Raw genomic sequence first — 16,813 nt, 5'->3', positions numbered from 1 at the left:
TTGTGTTGTGGAACGTCCGTTGGGAGGCGGGCGCGGAGGGATGGTTCGGAGTTACCCGCACCTGACCTTCCCGAGTGTCGCCTTCACCCGGCGTCCCAGACACTGCGCGCTAGATGCGCACTCGGGTGTTTCCGGCAGGTGACGCTACCGCGTCCTCGGAGCGGGACTTTAAGGAGGCCGTGAAACATTCTTGGCTGAAGCAACGCGCGAGGCTGGCGGGCGGAGCCTTTAAGGAGGCCCCGAGTGGAATAGTGGCAGTGCGGAGTTGCTCCGGGTGGGAGTACGCCCCTGGAGAGTGGTTGGAGTTCTCAGAACAAGAAACTGGTGGAGAATTAGAGTGTGTGTGTGATTATGATGGTCTGTGGCGTTTCGATGCTGTGTGTGTGTGTGTGAGAGAGATTGTGATGTGAGGATGATGAGGGGTGTGGTTATGTGGGTGTGATGGAATGCTTGTGATGGGATGTGTGTGTCATGTGATGTTTGTGATTGTGATTTATGATAACATGCGGTGTTGTCTGTGTGATTATCAGATAGATGTACAGTGTATGTGAATGTGATGAAATGTTTGTGATTGTGATGTGTAGTGGTTCTTGTCTTACCTCAGTTGACTTCTGTTGTCGCCTTTTGGCATAATTGGCAACCGCTTGAAAGAAATTTCTGTATCTGGTTTCACGTAGTGTTTCCTCCCCGTTGGTCATTCTTTCTTAGTCTGCTTCCCAGCGCTCTTTGCACCCCGCCCCTAGCCATACTTAGCCCTGTTCTGTTACTTTCCAGTTTCCCTTGGTGATCTTTTTCAGATGTATTATTTCATCTTCCTATGGCTTCTTTTATTATTTGTATTAGTTATTGTGATCATAGTAATGCTGCCTAACAAACCACTTTTAAACTCAGTGGCATGCAACAGTAAGCATTTATTCTCTTATTCACAGGTTTGCAGAATCTCTGTGTTCAGGTTATGTAGGCTGGGCTTGCCTGCGGGGCTGGGCTGCAGAATCCATTCAGACCTGCTCCATATGTGTTCTTTATGCAACTCAGGAAAAAAGGACAGTGGTTATCAGGACATGTTCTTCTCTTGGTGAATCACCAGAGTACAAGATAATCATAAAAACCTCTGCTCCCAAGAATACTAATGTTACAGATGCCTGAGCTTAACATTAATTACACCCACAGTCAGAGGGCAAGGCAAAATTAGATGGCAAAAAGTGTGAATGTCTAATCCTGTTAGAGGTGGGTGAAGAATTGGGACTAAGATTTCAATCTGCATCATTAGGAAACATGCCTCTTTATCCTGGTAAATGTCTTTTAGTCCACGGTTCTCTTTTGTCTGTTAATATTGTTTTTCGGGTTTTGTTACTATATTTTCCAGGCATTTCATTTTACAACCCCTTCCTTTTATGTCTTTATACTTCAGGTCTGTTTCTTACAAAGAGCATTTTGCTGGGCTTTCCCCCCTTTTATCCTGTTTGACTTATTTTAATAGGTGAGTTTAATTCATTTACATTTATTGTGGTTGCTGATAAAAATTTGCTTTATTTTCTATTATGCCTTCTTTTTAATTGAGCAGGTTTACCTTATCCCCTTTTCTCTCTCCACTGCTTTGGTTTCCTATCCTTGAATTTTTAACATGCATGTTTATCAAAACCCAAACTAAATAAGATTTTAGAACACTTGAACTACAAATTATCCACCCATTTTTTTTTATCTGATATATTGCTTTCCTCTAATTTTAATTACCTGAAGTTAGTAATATTTCATTTGCCTGAGATATACAGTTGACCTTTGAACAGTATGGGGATGTGAATCCCCTCCCCTTCTTTTGCAGTCAAAAATCCAAGTAGAACTTTACAGTTGGCTCTGTGTATCCTAGATTCTGCAACTGCAGATTCAACCAACCTCAGATTGTGTAGTAGTACTATAATATGATTGATTGAGAGCAAATCTGTGTATCAGTGGACTCATGCAGTTCAAACCCATGTTGTTCAAGGGCCCACTCTGTGTGTATGTGTGTGTATTTAAAATTATGGGAAAGTAGAGAGAACATAAAAAATGACATAAAATTTGCTGTCATGATATCTTTACTCCCATGTTCATTGAAGCATTATTGAAATAGCCAAGATTTGGAAACATCTTTCTATTCACAGATGAATGGATAAAGAAAATGTGGCATATGCATACATTGGAATATTACTCAGCCTTAAGAAAAAAGTAAATCCTGCCATTTGTGACAACATGGATGAACCTTTAGGACATTATGAAATAAAAGAAGCCAGTTGCAGGACAAATACTACACAGTTCTTTTATATGAGCTATCAAAAATAATTCTTTCATATGAGCTATCAAAAATAATCAGATTCAAAGAAACAGAGAGTAGAATGGTTATTGCCAGGGGCTGGGAGAGAGGGAAATGGGGAATTGTTTTCCAGTGAGTGCAAAGTTTCGGTTATGTAAGATGAATAAACTTTGGAGACCTGTACGACATAGTACCTATATTTTTAAAATGGTATTATGTACTTTAAAATATGTTGAGAATAGATCTCATGTTCAGTGTTCTTACTGAAAAAACTAAACAGCACAAGGAAATTTTTGGAGGTGATGGATATGTTTAGTACCTTGGTCATGGTATTGGTATCATAGATACATATGTCCAGACTCATCAGGATATATACATTAAACTTGTGCAGTTTTTTGTGAATCAGTTATACCTCAATAAAGGAAAAAAAAAAAAAAACCCGACCAAAATGTACTGTCTTAACCATTTTCAAGTCTTCTTGAAACCACTCTCAAGTTCAGTGGCATTATATCCACATTGCTATGCCACCATCACCACTGTCCATCCATAGAACTTTTTTATCTTGTGAAACAGAAACTCTGTACCTATTAAATAATAAGTCCCCATTCTTAACAATCCTCCAGTTCCAGGCAACCACGATTCTACTTTCTGTCTCTGTGAATTTGACGTTACCTCATTATGTACTCTGTATACAAGATTATACAGTATTTGTCCATTTGTGACTATTTTAACTTAGAATCTCTTTAAGGTTCATCCATGTTAAAGCATGTGTCAGAATTTCCATCCTTTTTAAGGCTGAATAATATTTCATTGATTGTACATACCATGTTTTGTTTATCCATTCATCTGTTAATGAACAGTTGGATTGTTTCTATCTTTTGACTATTGCAAATAATGCTGCTACGGACATGAGTGTACAAATACCTGTTCAAATGCCTGCTTTCAGTTCTTTTGGATATATATCCACAAGTGGAATTTATGGATTGTATATTAATTCTGTTCTTAATTTTGTGACTGCCATACTGTTTTCCCTAGTGGCTATACCAGTTTATCAACATATTTTTTGAGCACCTACTAACAGGGGCAAAACAGACAAAAATAAATCCCTGTTTTCATGTATTTTATATGAGGGGATGGACAACATGCATGATAAATTACATAATTTGTTAGTGATAATGGACTTTGGAAAAACATAGAAATGGTGTGAGGGATATTAGGAGTATATCCCAGGCATAATGCTTCTCAAAATTTATTATAATTGAATGTTTTCTATTTTTATTTTTTCTCTGTAATACAGAACAAGGATTAGTCTCCTCTCTTGTGTATGATTTTTTTTACCATAGATTATAAATTAATATCATGTGACAATGTCACTGTGACATGAGTATAGTTCTCATTTCAAATGAGTATGGGAATCCTAAATTGCAACTCTTATTTACCTCAGTTGTCAAGATAGATAAGAAATGGAATAGCTGGACTTTGAATGCAACTCTCTTTCACTCCAAGTTTGGGGTTGCTGAAAATCTGAATGTTTTTTGACTCAGCTTTATATCTGTCACTGCATTAGGCCTATACCTTTATGCTCACAAAAGATATTTGAGGAGGAGATATTATGTGAACCTGGCTATTTTTATCCCCTTTGTTTCTAGACTCTTGGTGTTTCTATTGGTTCAACCTGAGTTGCTGAGTCTGAGTTGTCTTCCAAACTCCTGCTATCTCAGTATCTCTGGTCACTGACTCCAGGAACTGTGAATTAGAAGCAAGGAAGTCAGTTGTTTGGGATTATATTAATTATCTATTACTGTGTAATAAGGTAACTCAAAATTTAGTGGCTTAAACAACAATAAACACATTATCTCAACTTTGTGGGAAGTGGGGAGGGTATTCTGGCTCAGATATTTCATGAAGTTGCAGTCAGTTGTTGGCAGAGCTGCAGTCATCAGAAGGCTAATGGGGACTGGAGGATTTGCTTCCAAGATGGCTGGCAAATTGGTGTTGGTTGCTGGCAGAAGCCTCTCCCTAGGGCTGGTTGAATATCTTCATGTCATGGTAGCTGGCTTCATACAAAGTACATGATCCATAACTGTGCAAGACAGAAACAACAGTGTCTTTTATGACCTAACCTTGGAAGTCACACATTGTCATTCTGCAATATCCTATTGGTTAGACAGGTCAACTCTATTCAGTATGGGAGGGGTGTATGAGAAACATGAATACCAGAAGATAGTGATCCCTGGGGGCACCTTGAAGGCTGGTTCCCATAGGGATAGGGATGCAGTGAGAAGACATCAGGTAAATTGGATTTATATCATAAACCCACAGGTCCTGGCTCCACAAAGATAAGACAGATCTGTGATGTAAGGAGAAAGAAGCATGAAGAGCAGGTATCTGTTATGGAGGAGACTTCCTGATCTGAGACCTTCCCCACCAGCTGGGGAGTCCTGAGATACAGTGGACCCTGGAATTTCTAGACCTGCACCCTATCTTAACCCCTCTGTATGGACTGTGGAAGGACTGAAGTACATCTTAACCTTCAGAGATCAACAGTAGCAGTGTGACAATGAAGCGTTTGACTCGGATGATGGAAAGGACAGGTGAGGTGGCTCAGAGATGAGCAGAATTTAGGAGAGAGGATGTAAAAGGAGAAGGTCAGTACTCCTACCAAGAAATTACACAAGTTACTGACTGTTGTCGTGTTTTGTTTTGTTTTATAATGTTGCTGTACCAGGTCTTAGTTGAGGCATTTGGGATCTAGTTCTCTGACCATGGATTAACCCTGGGCCCCCTGCTTTGGAACCATGGAGTCTTAGCCACTTGACCACCAGGGAAGTCCCTTTGTCGATGGTTTTTATTCACTTGACAAGTGCTTTTTAAATAAATTTTTCATGTACTTTATATTTTTCTTAAATACATTTTTATTTTTTTAAGTGCTGTTAAATATATAACTATAAACAAAAGTTTCCTGTTCCATTCCTTCCCATACCCTCTTCCCATTAGCCATCAGCAACTACTTGGAACATTTTTTTTCTGGATATTCTGGTATTCAGCTCTGCTTTCCTGAATAGCATCCTTATACTGCTAATGTTTGATTTCTGTTTTAGATATTTCCTATTGACTTTTGACAGTGGAGGTGAGAATTTATCTCTGTTTTCTGCCTAACCCCTTCCTCATCACCTTCTCCCCATCCTGACTCCCACCCACTGTTCTTTCCCTTCTTTCTAATAGGGTGTTTTGTTGGAGATTGAAGGTTGACCAGTGTCAGGATCTATATGCATTTTCTTTTGAGCTAGTCAATTTTCCCAGCAAGAAGTCCTAAACAGATTGAGGAGTATTAAGCTGGAACGCTGGGAGGCAAACAAAGGAAAAAAGTTGAGGGGAGTACCTCATCTTTCATACCGACAACTTTCACTTAATTCCCTTATTTTCTCTACATTGCTTCAACCCCACCTTATATTTAATTCCTTGTTTTTCAGCCCCACCCCAATCTTCTGCTTGCAGAAGTAACTAGTGCCTCTATTCCTGAGGCTTTCAAGTGTTCTGCCATGGTTTCCCCAACCTGAAGCTCAGTTAAGCTTCACCCTTCTCTAAGTTAGAAACCAGTCATCTGTCTGCTCTCTAGCTTTCAAAATTTTGTTGACATCTCTCTCTTTTTTTTTTTTAACTTTTATTTGCATTTATTTTTTGCGGCATTTATTCCCAGGCCATAAGTTTGTGTTTCTTCAGTTTCTTCTGGGATATCTTTTTCTTCTGTGCAACTTTGTCTTCTGGTTTAGGAACAATCCATTCTTTTTCAGTAAGGATCATCTCAATGTGGCAGGGAGAGCTCATGTATGAGTTGATCCAACCATGAGCTCTGTAAGTCCTGTGCTGCATCTTGGGGGCTTTGTTCACCTGGATGTGCTCAATGACCAGAGAATCTACATCTAACCCCTTAAGTTCAGCATTACTCTCTGCATTTTGGGGCATGTGCAGTAAAAATTCAGCACTCTTTTTGGGCCACTGATCCTGCATCCAGCCCCACTGTTTGGCCTATGCACACCTACCAACTCCACCATTGTAATGAAGGAATGGCACACATTGCTTCTTTAAAGTGACATCCTTCAGATACTTGGTGACTTTTCTGATATGCATACCCTTTATGGCCTGGGCAGTTTCACGAGTGTTCTTAAAGTGAACACAAAGATTTGAACCTCTTGATTTGCATGATTTTGTGGGGTTTTCTGGGTCGAGTAAATAGCCCACCATTTTTGGAGGTCACCTGAGGCTGCTTACTGGAAAAGTAAGTGTTGACATCTCTTATCTGTCAAAGTCTTCTATATTCTTTGTCCTTGTGATATTTTTTTCTTTTGTTTCTTTCATTTTGCTTATGTTTCAGAGAGAACAGAAATAAATAGAAGTGTTCAGCCTTTGATTTCTAACCTGAAGGACCTGAATTTTTTAGGGTAAAAAATGTCAATTAAGTTATTTTAAAATGTCTTTAGAATTATAACTGTATTTCATTTCATCATATGAATATTCCACAGTGCCTATAACCTGTATATGATTAAAGTTTTTCCAAATTCTTTATAGTACTTCATAAATAATTTAATCCTTAGGTCTCTGTAGTATTTATTATTATGTACTTAATATGTCTCCTATTAGGAATAGGATCCTTATATCAGGATCCTATGGAAATAGATTCATTGGGCACCCTAGACTTAGCCCTCTAGAAATTCCCATAGAATTCTATAGGATTAAAATTATAAGCCATCTGTGTACAGTTCAGTGTGTCTGTAGCCTGGTGGTGGTTAATATTTCTCAAAGCTCTGAGGGTCGTTACAGGTAATCTTGTAGCTGATGTTGAAGATTTCTGTAGTCCTTTATCTGGAGCTTTAAAATAAATAGGTTTTTATTTCTTTTTCCTCAGCTTGGCATTCTCCAGACTCTGCCCTTTTCCAGGAAGAAGAGGATATGGCCAATTCTCTTGTATGTTTTAAGCATGTATTTGTTTCCTGTATTATTTTACAACCAGTTGCAATGAGTTACCTTAACCTATCAGTAAGTTGGAAAAAAATGAGTCAAAAATCATGGTGAGGAAAAACACAGCTAGAAGATCAGAACCAGGGGAGATGTGAGATATGGCTATGAATAAACAGGTCCATACAGGGTTATACAACTTGAGTTCAAATTTGAGTATGATCTGGAGAAGCAAAAGCAAATTGAAACATATTCATCTGATAGTTTACACTGTTTTTGAGGAAAAAAACTTATAATTCAGGAAAGAAAAAAACTTTTCATTGACACCCAGATCAAAAAGAAATCCAAAACAATTCCATAATTCTAATGATTTTAAGCTCAGTTTATTAAAAGTCTTTCTTGGTCATAGATTAAAAATTAGAATTATATGGCAGAGTAATTTGAATATTTCTTTAAAATGATCTAATATTTTCTTCAGTTGAGATTTTTAAAGTTGAACTAAAATATATACTAATATTCTATGACAAAATTTTTTGTAGTTCTGATATCCATAGCTCTTCATGTTTTATTTTAATGGTTTCAAAAGATAACAGTGTTCTTCATATTTTTACAAAATGACTCATTTTCCTCTGCTGTTGATTCTTTTTGTTTCCAACTCTGGAATCCCTCATGCTCATATATTTTAAATATTTTCCACTTCACTGGCTTTTTTTCTCAGCTCATATCTTTTCCATCTTGAAACACACATATGCACTTCTATTGACCATATGATCATGTGGCTTATCCAGTTATTTCTCCTTTTGGCAGAGTGATTTTTCTGGGCCTAGACAGACTTGGGTTCAAATCTTGGCTGAGTGACTTACTAAGTGCATGCTGCTAAGTCGCTTTAGTCATGTCCGACTCTGCGTGACCCCATGGACTGCAGCCTACCAGGCTTCTCCGTCCATGGGATTCTCCAGGCAAGAGCACTGGAGTGGTGCCATTGCCTTCTCCCTACTAAGTGCATGATTCTGGGCAATTTTCTTAATCTCTTTGGCCTTAGTTACATCATCTGTAAATGGAGATAATAATAGTACCTATCCCATAGGAATATTGGGAGGGCTAAATGCACACAGTAAGTGCTCCATAAATGATAAATATTGTTAATAATTATTATCTATATCACTTTCTTTTGTTAACTGTATTCATTGGCCTACTTTTTTAGTTTAGCATATAAAACTGATAAAAGAGAAGATGCCTTATTCGTGTTCACAAAATTAATCCTTCTCTTCAATAAACCTGCCATAAACACTGTAATAAGGCAAAACCGTAAACAGTTTTTGTAATATAGAAGTATATTGGAACTTTCAAGGTGGTCCAATAGTTAAGACTCCACCTTTCACTGTGGCAGGTGTAGGTTCAATCCCTGGTTGGGGTACTGAGGTCCCATATGCCTCAGCATGTGGCCAAAAATTAAAAAGAAAACAACTAATAATTCCTAAAAATTAGTAATTAAGAATATAGATAATTGGGTGAAGAACATGAGCAAGCAGTTGGAAAAAATGCAAGTGGCCAGTAAATACTTTAAAATATAAAAATGTCACAAAGAAACAGACTGTCAGATTTGTATAGATAGATTTTTTTTTTAGATGTATTTTGAATTCATGGGTAATGATTATCTTTTAGAGGATTCCAAATAGTTTTTGTGAATTTTCTTTAGAAAGTAAAAACCTGGAGGTAATGAGTTGTGATCTACATATAGGGTACTCTAAGCTTTCAAAAAATTTATGTAGTTCCTCTCAGATGCCAGAGTCAGACGTTTTGGTCTGGATTATCAACTAGAAATGGACTGCCTATGTTTCTGGACATGCAGACCTAAATTTGTTCTCAGTTCAGTTCAGTCGCTCAGTCGTGTCCGACTCTTTGCAACCCCATGAATCGCAGCACACCAGGCCTCCCTGTCCATCACCAACTCCCGGAGTTCACCCAGACTCACGTCCATCGAGTCAGTAATGCCATCCAGCAACCTCATCCTCTGTTGTCCCTTTCTCATCCTGCCCCCAATCCCTCCCAACAGCAGAGTCTTTTCCAATGAGTCAGCTCTTCGCATGAGGTGGCCAAAGTACTGGAGTTTCAGCTTTAGCATCATTCCTTCCAAAGAAATCCCACGGCTGATCTCCTTCAGAATGGACTGGTTGGATCTCCTTGCAGTCCAAGGGACTCTAAAGAGTCTTCTCCAACACCACAGTTCAAAAGCATCAATTCTGCGGCGCTCAGCTTTCTTCACAGTCCAACTCTCACATCCATACATGACCACAGGAAAAATGATACCCTTGACTAGATGGACCTTTGTTGGCAAAGTAATGTCTCTGCTTTTGAATATGCTATCTAGGTTGGTCATCACTTTCCTTCCAATGAGTAAGCGTCTCTTAATTTCATGGCTGCAGTCACCATCTGCAGTGATTTTGGAGCCCAGAAAAATAAAGTCTGACACTGTTTCCACTGTTTCCCCATCTGTTTCCCATGAAGTGATGGGACCAGATGCCATGATCTTCGTTTTCTGAATGTTGAGCTTTAAGCCAACCTTTTCACTCTCCACTTTCACTTTCATCAAGAGGCTTTTTAGTTCCTCTTCACTTTCTGCCCTAAGGGTGGCGTCATCTGCATATCTGAGGTTATTGATATTTCTCCTGGCAATCTTGATTCCAGCTTGTGTTTCCTCCAGTCCAGCGTTTCTCATGATGTACTCTGCATATAAGTTAAATAAACAGGGTGACAATATACAGCCTTGACGTACTCCTTTTCCTATTTGGAACCAGTCTGTTGTTCCATGTCCAGTTCTAACTGTTGTTTCCTGACCTGCATACAAATTTCTCAAGAGGCAGATCAGGTGGTCTGGTATTCCCATCTCTTTCAGAATTTCCCACAGTTTATTGTGATCCATACAGTCAAAGGCTTTGGCATAGTCAATAAAGCAGAAATAGATGTTTTTCTGGAACTCTCTTGCTTTATGATCCAGCAGATGTTGGCAATTTGATCTCTGGTTCCTCTGCCTTTCCTAAAACCAGCTTGAACATCAGGAAGTTCACGGTTCCCATATTGCTGAAGCCTGGCTTGGAGAATTTTGAGCATTACTTTACTAGCGTGTGAGATGAGTGCAATTGTGCGGTAGTTTGAGCATTCTTTGGCATTGCCTTTCTTTGGGATTAGAATGAAAACTGACCTTTTCCAGTCCTGTGGCCACTGCTGAGTTTTCCACATTTGCTGGCATATTGAGTGCAGCACTTTCACAGCATCATCTTTCAGGATTTGGAATAGCTGCACTGGAATTCCATCACCTCCACTAGCTTTGTTCGTAGTGATGCTTTCTAAGGCCCGCTTGACTTCACATTCCAGGATGTCTGGCTCTAGGTCAGTGATCACACCATCATGATTATCTGGGTCATGAAGATCTTTTTTGTACAGTTCTTCTGTGTATTCTTGCCATCTCTTCTTAATATCTTCTGCTTCTGTTAGGTCCATACCATTTCTGTCCTTTATCGAGCCCATCTTTGCATGAAATGTTCCCTTGGTATCTCTAATTTTCTTGAAGAGATCTCTAGTCTTTCCCATTCTGTTGTTTTCCTCTATTTCTTTGCATTGATCGCTGAAGAAGGCTTTCTTATCTCTTCTTGCTATTCTTTGGAACTCTGCATTTAGAGGCTTATATCTTCCCTTTTCTCCTTTGCTTTTCACTTCACTTCTTTTCACAGCTATTTGTAAGGCCTCCCCAGACAGCCATTTTGCTTTTTTGCATTTCTTTTCCATGGGGATGGTCTTGACCCCTGTCTCCTGTACAATGTCATGAACCTCATTCCATAGCTCATCAGGCACTCTATCTATCAGATCTAGGCCCTTAAATCTATTTGTCACTTCCAGTGTATAATCATAAGGGATTTGTTTTAGGTCATACCTGAATGGTCTAGTGGTTTTCCCTCCTTTCTTCAATTTAAGTCTGAATTTGGCAATAAGGAGTTCATGGTCTGAGCCACAGTCAGCTCCCGGTCTTGTTTTTGCTGACTGTATAGAGCTTCTCCATCTTTGGCTGCAAAGAATATAATCAATCTGATTTTGGTGTTGACCATCTGGTGATGTCCATGTATAGAGTCTTCTCTTGTGTTGTTGGAAGAGGGTGTTTGCTATGACCAGTGCATTTTCTTGGCAAAACTCTATTAGTCTTTGCCCTGCTTCATTCTGTATTCCAAGGCCAAATTTGCCTGTTACTCCAGGTGTTTCTTGACTTCCTACTTTTGCATTCCAGTCCCCTATAATGAAAAGGACATCTTTTTTGGGTGTTAGTTCTAAAAGGTCTTGTAGGTCTTCATAGAACTGTTCAACTTCAGCTTCTTCAGTGTTACTGATTGGGGCATAGACTTGGATTACTGTGATATTGAATGGTTTGCCTTGGAAACGAACAGAGATCATTCTGTCATTTTTGAGATTGCATCCAAGTACTGCATTTCAGGCTCTTGTTGACCATGATGGCTACTCCATTTCTTCTGAGGGATTCCTGCCCGCAGAAGTAGACATAATGGTCATCTGAGTTAAATTCACCCATTCCAGTCCATTTGAGTTCTCTGATTCCTAGAATGTCAACGTTCACTCTTGCCGTCTCTTGTTTGACCACTTCCAATTTGCCTTGATTCATGGACCTGACATTCCAAGTTCCTATGCAATATTGCTCTTTACAGCATCAGACCTTGCTTCTATCACCAGTCACATCCACAACTGGGTATTGTTTTTGCTTTGGCTCCATCCCTTCATTCTTTCTGGAGTTATTTCTCCACTGATCTCCAGTAGCATATTGGGGACCTACTGACCTGAGGAGTTCCTCTTTCAGTATCCTATCATTTTGCCTTTTCATACTGTTCATGGGGTTCTCAAGGCAAGAATACTGAAGTGCTTTGCCATTCCCTTCTCCAGTGGACCACATTCTGTCAGATCTCTCCACCATGACCCGCCCATCTTGGGTTGCCCCACGGGCATGGCTTAATTTCATTGAGTTAGAGAAGGCTGTGGTCCTAGTTTGATTAGATTGACTAGTTTCCTGTGAGTATGGTTTCAGTGTGTCTGCCCTCTGATGCCCTCTTGCAACACCTACCATCTTACTTGGGTTTCTCTTACCTTGGGCATGGGGTATCTCTTCACGGCTACTCCAGCAAAGCGCAGCCGCTGCTCCTTACCTTGGACGAGGGGTATCTCCTCACCGCCGCCCTTCCTGACCTTCAACATGGGATAGCTCCTCTAGGCCCTCCTGCGCCCGCACAGCCACGGCTCCTTGGAGGTGGGGTAGCTCCTCCCGGCAGCCGCCCCTGGCCTTGGGCATGGGCGCGTGGGGTAGCTCCTCCCGGCCTCGGCCCCTGACCTCAGACTCAGGGTAGCTCCTCTGGCCAACCCCCCGACCTCGGACGCAGGATAGCTCCTCTGGCCACCCACCCTGACCTCGGACGCGGGGTAGTTCCTCTCACTGTTCCTGCTCAGTCGCAGCCTGGCACTCTCGGCCGCCGCCCTGACCTCTGACATGGGGTAACTCGTTCTAGAATATGGTTAAAATTATATTCCATGGCAGATTTATTTATATTTGAATAGACTACATAGCAGGTAAAAAAAAATCTTCTACAGCAATAAGTATAATAGTTTTATTGAGTACCTATTATGTACTAGTTATTTTGTGCTATAAACTTTACATAGCTTATTTCCTGTAATCATTACCAGAAGCTTGTGAAGTCGATATTATTTTAATTTTTACAGAAAAAGGAAATGAAGCACAGAGATTAAGAAACTTTCATAACTTCATGCATGAAGTATATAATAAAGAGGATTTAAACCCACTCAGCCTGACTCTAGGACCACACTCTTATGATACTGTGTAAATGGAAATCCACTCCTAAGTGAAGAAATGTAAATTTTGCCAATTGACTGTTAATATTGTTTGTCCACTTTATGTTGTTAGTCCTTTTTCCACTTGAAATTAAGGAATTTTAAGAATGCATGCTTCAGCATTAGGATTTATGCAGGTATCTTCTAGTTTCTCATTTGTCTTCTAATTTGTCAGTTACATATTATCATGTATCTTTTGTTGTATATAAACTTTAAATTTGAATAGTTATATCTAGCCTATGACAGGTATGGCATACAATAAGAATTCAATCAAAATTAATATGCAACATTAATTTTTATTGTTGTTAAACGTGGGGGACATTTATTTTTACTTTCGTATATCACCAGTCCTGTATATGAGTGGTTAAATCTTATCTCCTCAGGAAAACATAGCACTTGTGAGTGACTGTAATATTCTATGGAGAACTTCAATCTTTGGTCACAGCATTAAGAGCTCCCGGTTTTGGTCTCATAAGCCCTCTTTGAAATGACCTGTGCAACATTAATGAGATCTTCTTTCATGAGTTGCCAATGTTGTCTTTTCTAAGATATCTTTCTTAATATTACAATATAGAGATAGTTTCTTTTCAAACCTTTGTTTTTCATATTTAGTCTTTGATCCACCTGGAATTTAATTTTGTAATTGGTCCAAGGTAGGAATTGGCTGCTAATTATATCAGTAAAATTATTTTTGCATGTAGGAGACCAGTTGTTCCAATACTGTTTGTTAAATAAATACTTTCTTTGTGATGCCACTTTTACCATATACATGCTTAATCATTTCTAGGCTATTTAGTTTTTAAAGGTTTATTTATTTATTTATGGCTGTGCTGGGCCTTCATTACTGTGCTTGGGCTTCTTAGTTGTGGCAAGCGGGGGCTATTCTTTGTTGCGGTACCAGGGCTTCTCATTGCAGTGGCTTCTCTTGTTGCTGAGCTCAGGCTCTGGAGCATGCAGGCTTCAGTTGTTGTGGTATGTGGGCTCAGTAGTTGTGCATAGACTTAGTTGCTCCCTAGCATGTAGGATCTTCCCTGGACCAAGGATCAAACGCATGTCCCCTCCGTTGGCAGGTGGATTCTTTACCACTGAGCCACCAGGGAAGCCCATTTCTAGGCTCTTGATTCTGTTTCTTTAATCTATTTGTCTACATCTATACCAGTACTATACTCTGTGTGTGTATATGTGTTTACATTGTTTTAATTACTTTATAGTAACCCTGTTTGATTGATAGGGATCTGCACAGTGTTCTAGTTTTTAAGAAATTTCTCAGGTACTTTGGGACCTGTGTGCTTCTCTTTGAATTTTAAAATCAGTTTATTTCCTATCTAAGGAAAAAAACCCGTTGGGATTTTAATTGGAATTGCAAAGAATTATAGACTACAGACCTTCCTGACTTAACAACCATCATAATTTGAAAATATTATAAATTGAAAATATATTTAATAATATTTAATACATCTAACCTTATGTTTCCACAAGTTCAGCAATGGAAAGTAATCAAGACTTTATGTGAAACCACCCACTATGGATACAAGGCTTTTTGGAAAGCCCTTTGGAATTTATTGCAAAGTTTGTTTGTAAGCAAAGGAATAAAAATGGTGGTGGCTCAGGTTACCAAATCCTGTGACACATGTTTACAAAATAATCCTAGAACAGCATCACCCCCTCCTCCACTAGTTAGGCCCATTCAACACTGAGGAAGCAACATGGAGGAGAATTGGCAAATTAATTTTAATAAGATGCCCAAGTCCAGAAGCTGCAAATATTTATTAGTAATGGAAGACACATTCCCTGGATGAATAGAAACTTTTCCCACACAGACAGAACAGGTCTCGGAGGTAACAAAAAACTTGATTTAGGAGATAATCCCACATTTCGGATTATCTCAATTTATACAAAGTGATACTGAACCTGCCTTTACTTCTAAAATTACTCAACAAGTAGCGGAAAGCTTGGGGATGAAAGATTCCCTTCAAGCAGGAGACCCCAATCCTTTGTGGAAAAAATGAACAATATTTTGAAGCAAATTATAGCCAGATTCCCTCCTCCAGGGAAGAATTTGGCTATAGTTCCAAATTCCACTCCAGTATTCTTGCCTGGAGAATCCCATGAACAGAGGAGCCGGTGGGCTACAGTCCACAGGGTCGCAAAGAGTCAGACATTAAGGGACTTAGCCTGCACACCTAACCTACCAAACATCGTAGCTTAGTTTAGCCTACCTTGAGTATGCTCAGAACACTTACATTGGCTTATAGTTGTGGAAAATCATCTAACACAAAGCCTGTTTCATAGTAAAGTGTTGAATATCACATGTGATTTATTGAATACTGTAGTGAAAATGAAAAACAGAATGGCTGAGTGGGTACAGAATAGTTGTAAGAGTTTATTGGTTGTTTACCTTTGTGATCATCAGCTGACTGGGAGCTATGGCTTGTTGCCACTGCCCAGCATCACCAGAAAATATTCTACTACATATAGCTAACATGAGAAAAGATTAAAAATTTGAGGTATCTACATTTTCTTCACTTTCTCTCCATTGTAAAGTTGAAAATTTATAAGTCAAACTGTTGTACGTTAGGGACTATCTGTAATCAGAGAATAATTGAAACTTTTTTTTTCTATCGCAGAGATATTTCATTTTAAGAAAATCCACTAATATAATTTATCCTATTCAAGAAAGAATATAATCAGCTCCATAGAACTGCTAATTTTTCTTAAATCAGAATGTGAGACTTTTAGGAGGATATATTTATAAAATAGAAGTAAAAGGATACTTCCTTAACATGATATTTTAAAAAATCATTCTACATACATAATAAGCTAAAAGCCAGAATCATATTTACTGTGGAAAATGAGACATATTCCTACTAAAGTCAGGAATGTGACCAGATTGCTCATGCTACCACATTTATTTACTAAAATTCTATATACTTATAGGGCTTCCCTCATAGTTTGGTCAGTAAAGAATCTGCCTGCAATGCAGATCTGGGGTTTGATTCCTGGGTTGGGAAGATCCTCTGGAGAAGGAAATGGCAACCTACTCCAGTATTCTCACCTGGAGAATCCCATGGACAGAGGGTCCTGGCAGGCTACAGTCTGTGGGGTTGCAAGAGTTGGACATGACGTAGTGACTACACCACCACCACCACTATATACATATAGAAAAGAGAAAAAAGATAAAAGTTGGGAAGGTGCATACAAAATTATTATTTCTAGGTGATACATTTATGTGTGTGTGCACCTGAAGATGAAACAAGAGAAATCAAAACAGTATGGACACAAAATTAATATGCAAAAATTAATAGCATTTCTCTATATTAATACAAACCACAACCAGATCAGAAATAAAATGGAAGCTGGGAATTCCCTGTGGTTAAGACTCAGCACTTTCACTGCCATGGTCAGAATTCAAACCCTGGTTGGGGAACTAAGATCCTGAAAACCTGTGGGGCAGCCAAATAATATATAAATTTTTAAAATGAATAAAGCAAAATGGAAGAAAGATGTTAAGAGTAGAAACAAAATCCTAAAGGAAAAAAAGATGTATATGGGAGAAAGAAACCTTTAAAACATTACTGAGGCCTAGAAGAGAATTTGAGTAAATTTTTAATATATACTTTTAAAAAATAAAATTGTCATTATTAATTCAGTATGAATTCTCTTCAATCT

The 16,813-nt window shown here is 38.9% G+C and overlaps 1 protein-coding gene, 1 non-coding gene and 1 pseudogene across 2 annotated transcripts in view; 1 reads left to right on the top strand and 2 right to left on the bottom strand.

The window, feature by feature from the left end:
• Positions 1-3: 3 nt before the first annotated feature.
• Positions 4-16,813, top strand: part of LOC102395792 — a 64,975-nt gene continuing 48,165 nt past the window's right edge. Inside the window, 4 exon segments of the mRNA XM_045163212.1 lie at positions 4-1,480; positions 3,940-4,103; positions 4,613-4,884; positions 7,197-7,255. Of these exon segments, the coding sequence (XP_045019147.1) occupies positions 4,851-4,884; positions 7,197-7,255 (93 nt within the window). The 5' untranslated portion in view covers positions 4-1,480; positions 3,940-4,103; positions 4,613-4,850.
• Positions 5,938-6,659, bottom strand: LOC112580390 (annotated as a pseudogene).
• On the bottom strand, positions 13,512-13,638 carry LOC112580480. Its single transcript, XR_003104878.1, has one exon. It is a non-coding gene; the product is annotated as a small nucleolar RNA SNORA25 (small nucleolar RNA).

The sequence above is a fragment of the Bubalus bubalis genome, chromosome 18, assembly GCF_019923935.1.
Source record: "Bubalus bubalis isolate 160015118507 breed Murrah chromosome 18, NDDB_SH_1, whole genome shotgun sequence".
Classification (NCBI taxonomy): Eukaryota; Metazoa; Chordata; class Mammalia; order Artiodactyla; family Bovidae; genus Bubalus; species Bubalus bubalis.
This window is presented reverse-complemented; position numbering and strand designations above follow the sequence as displayed.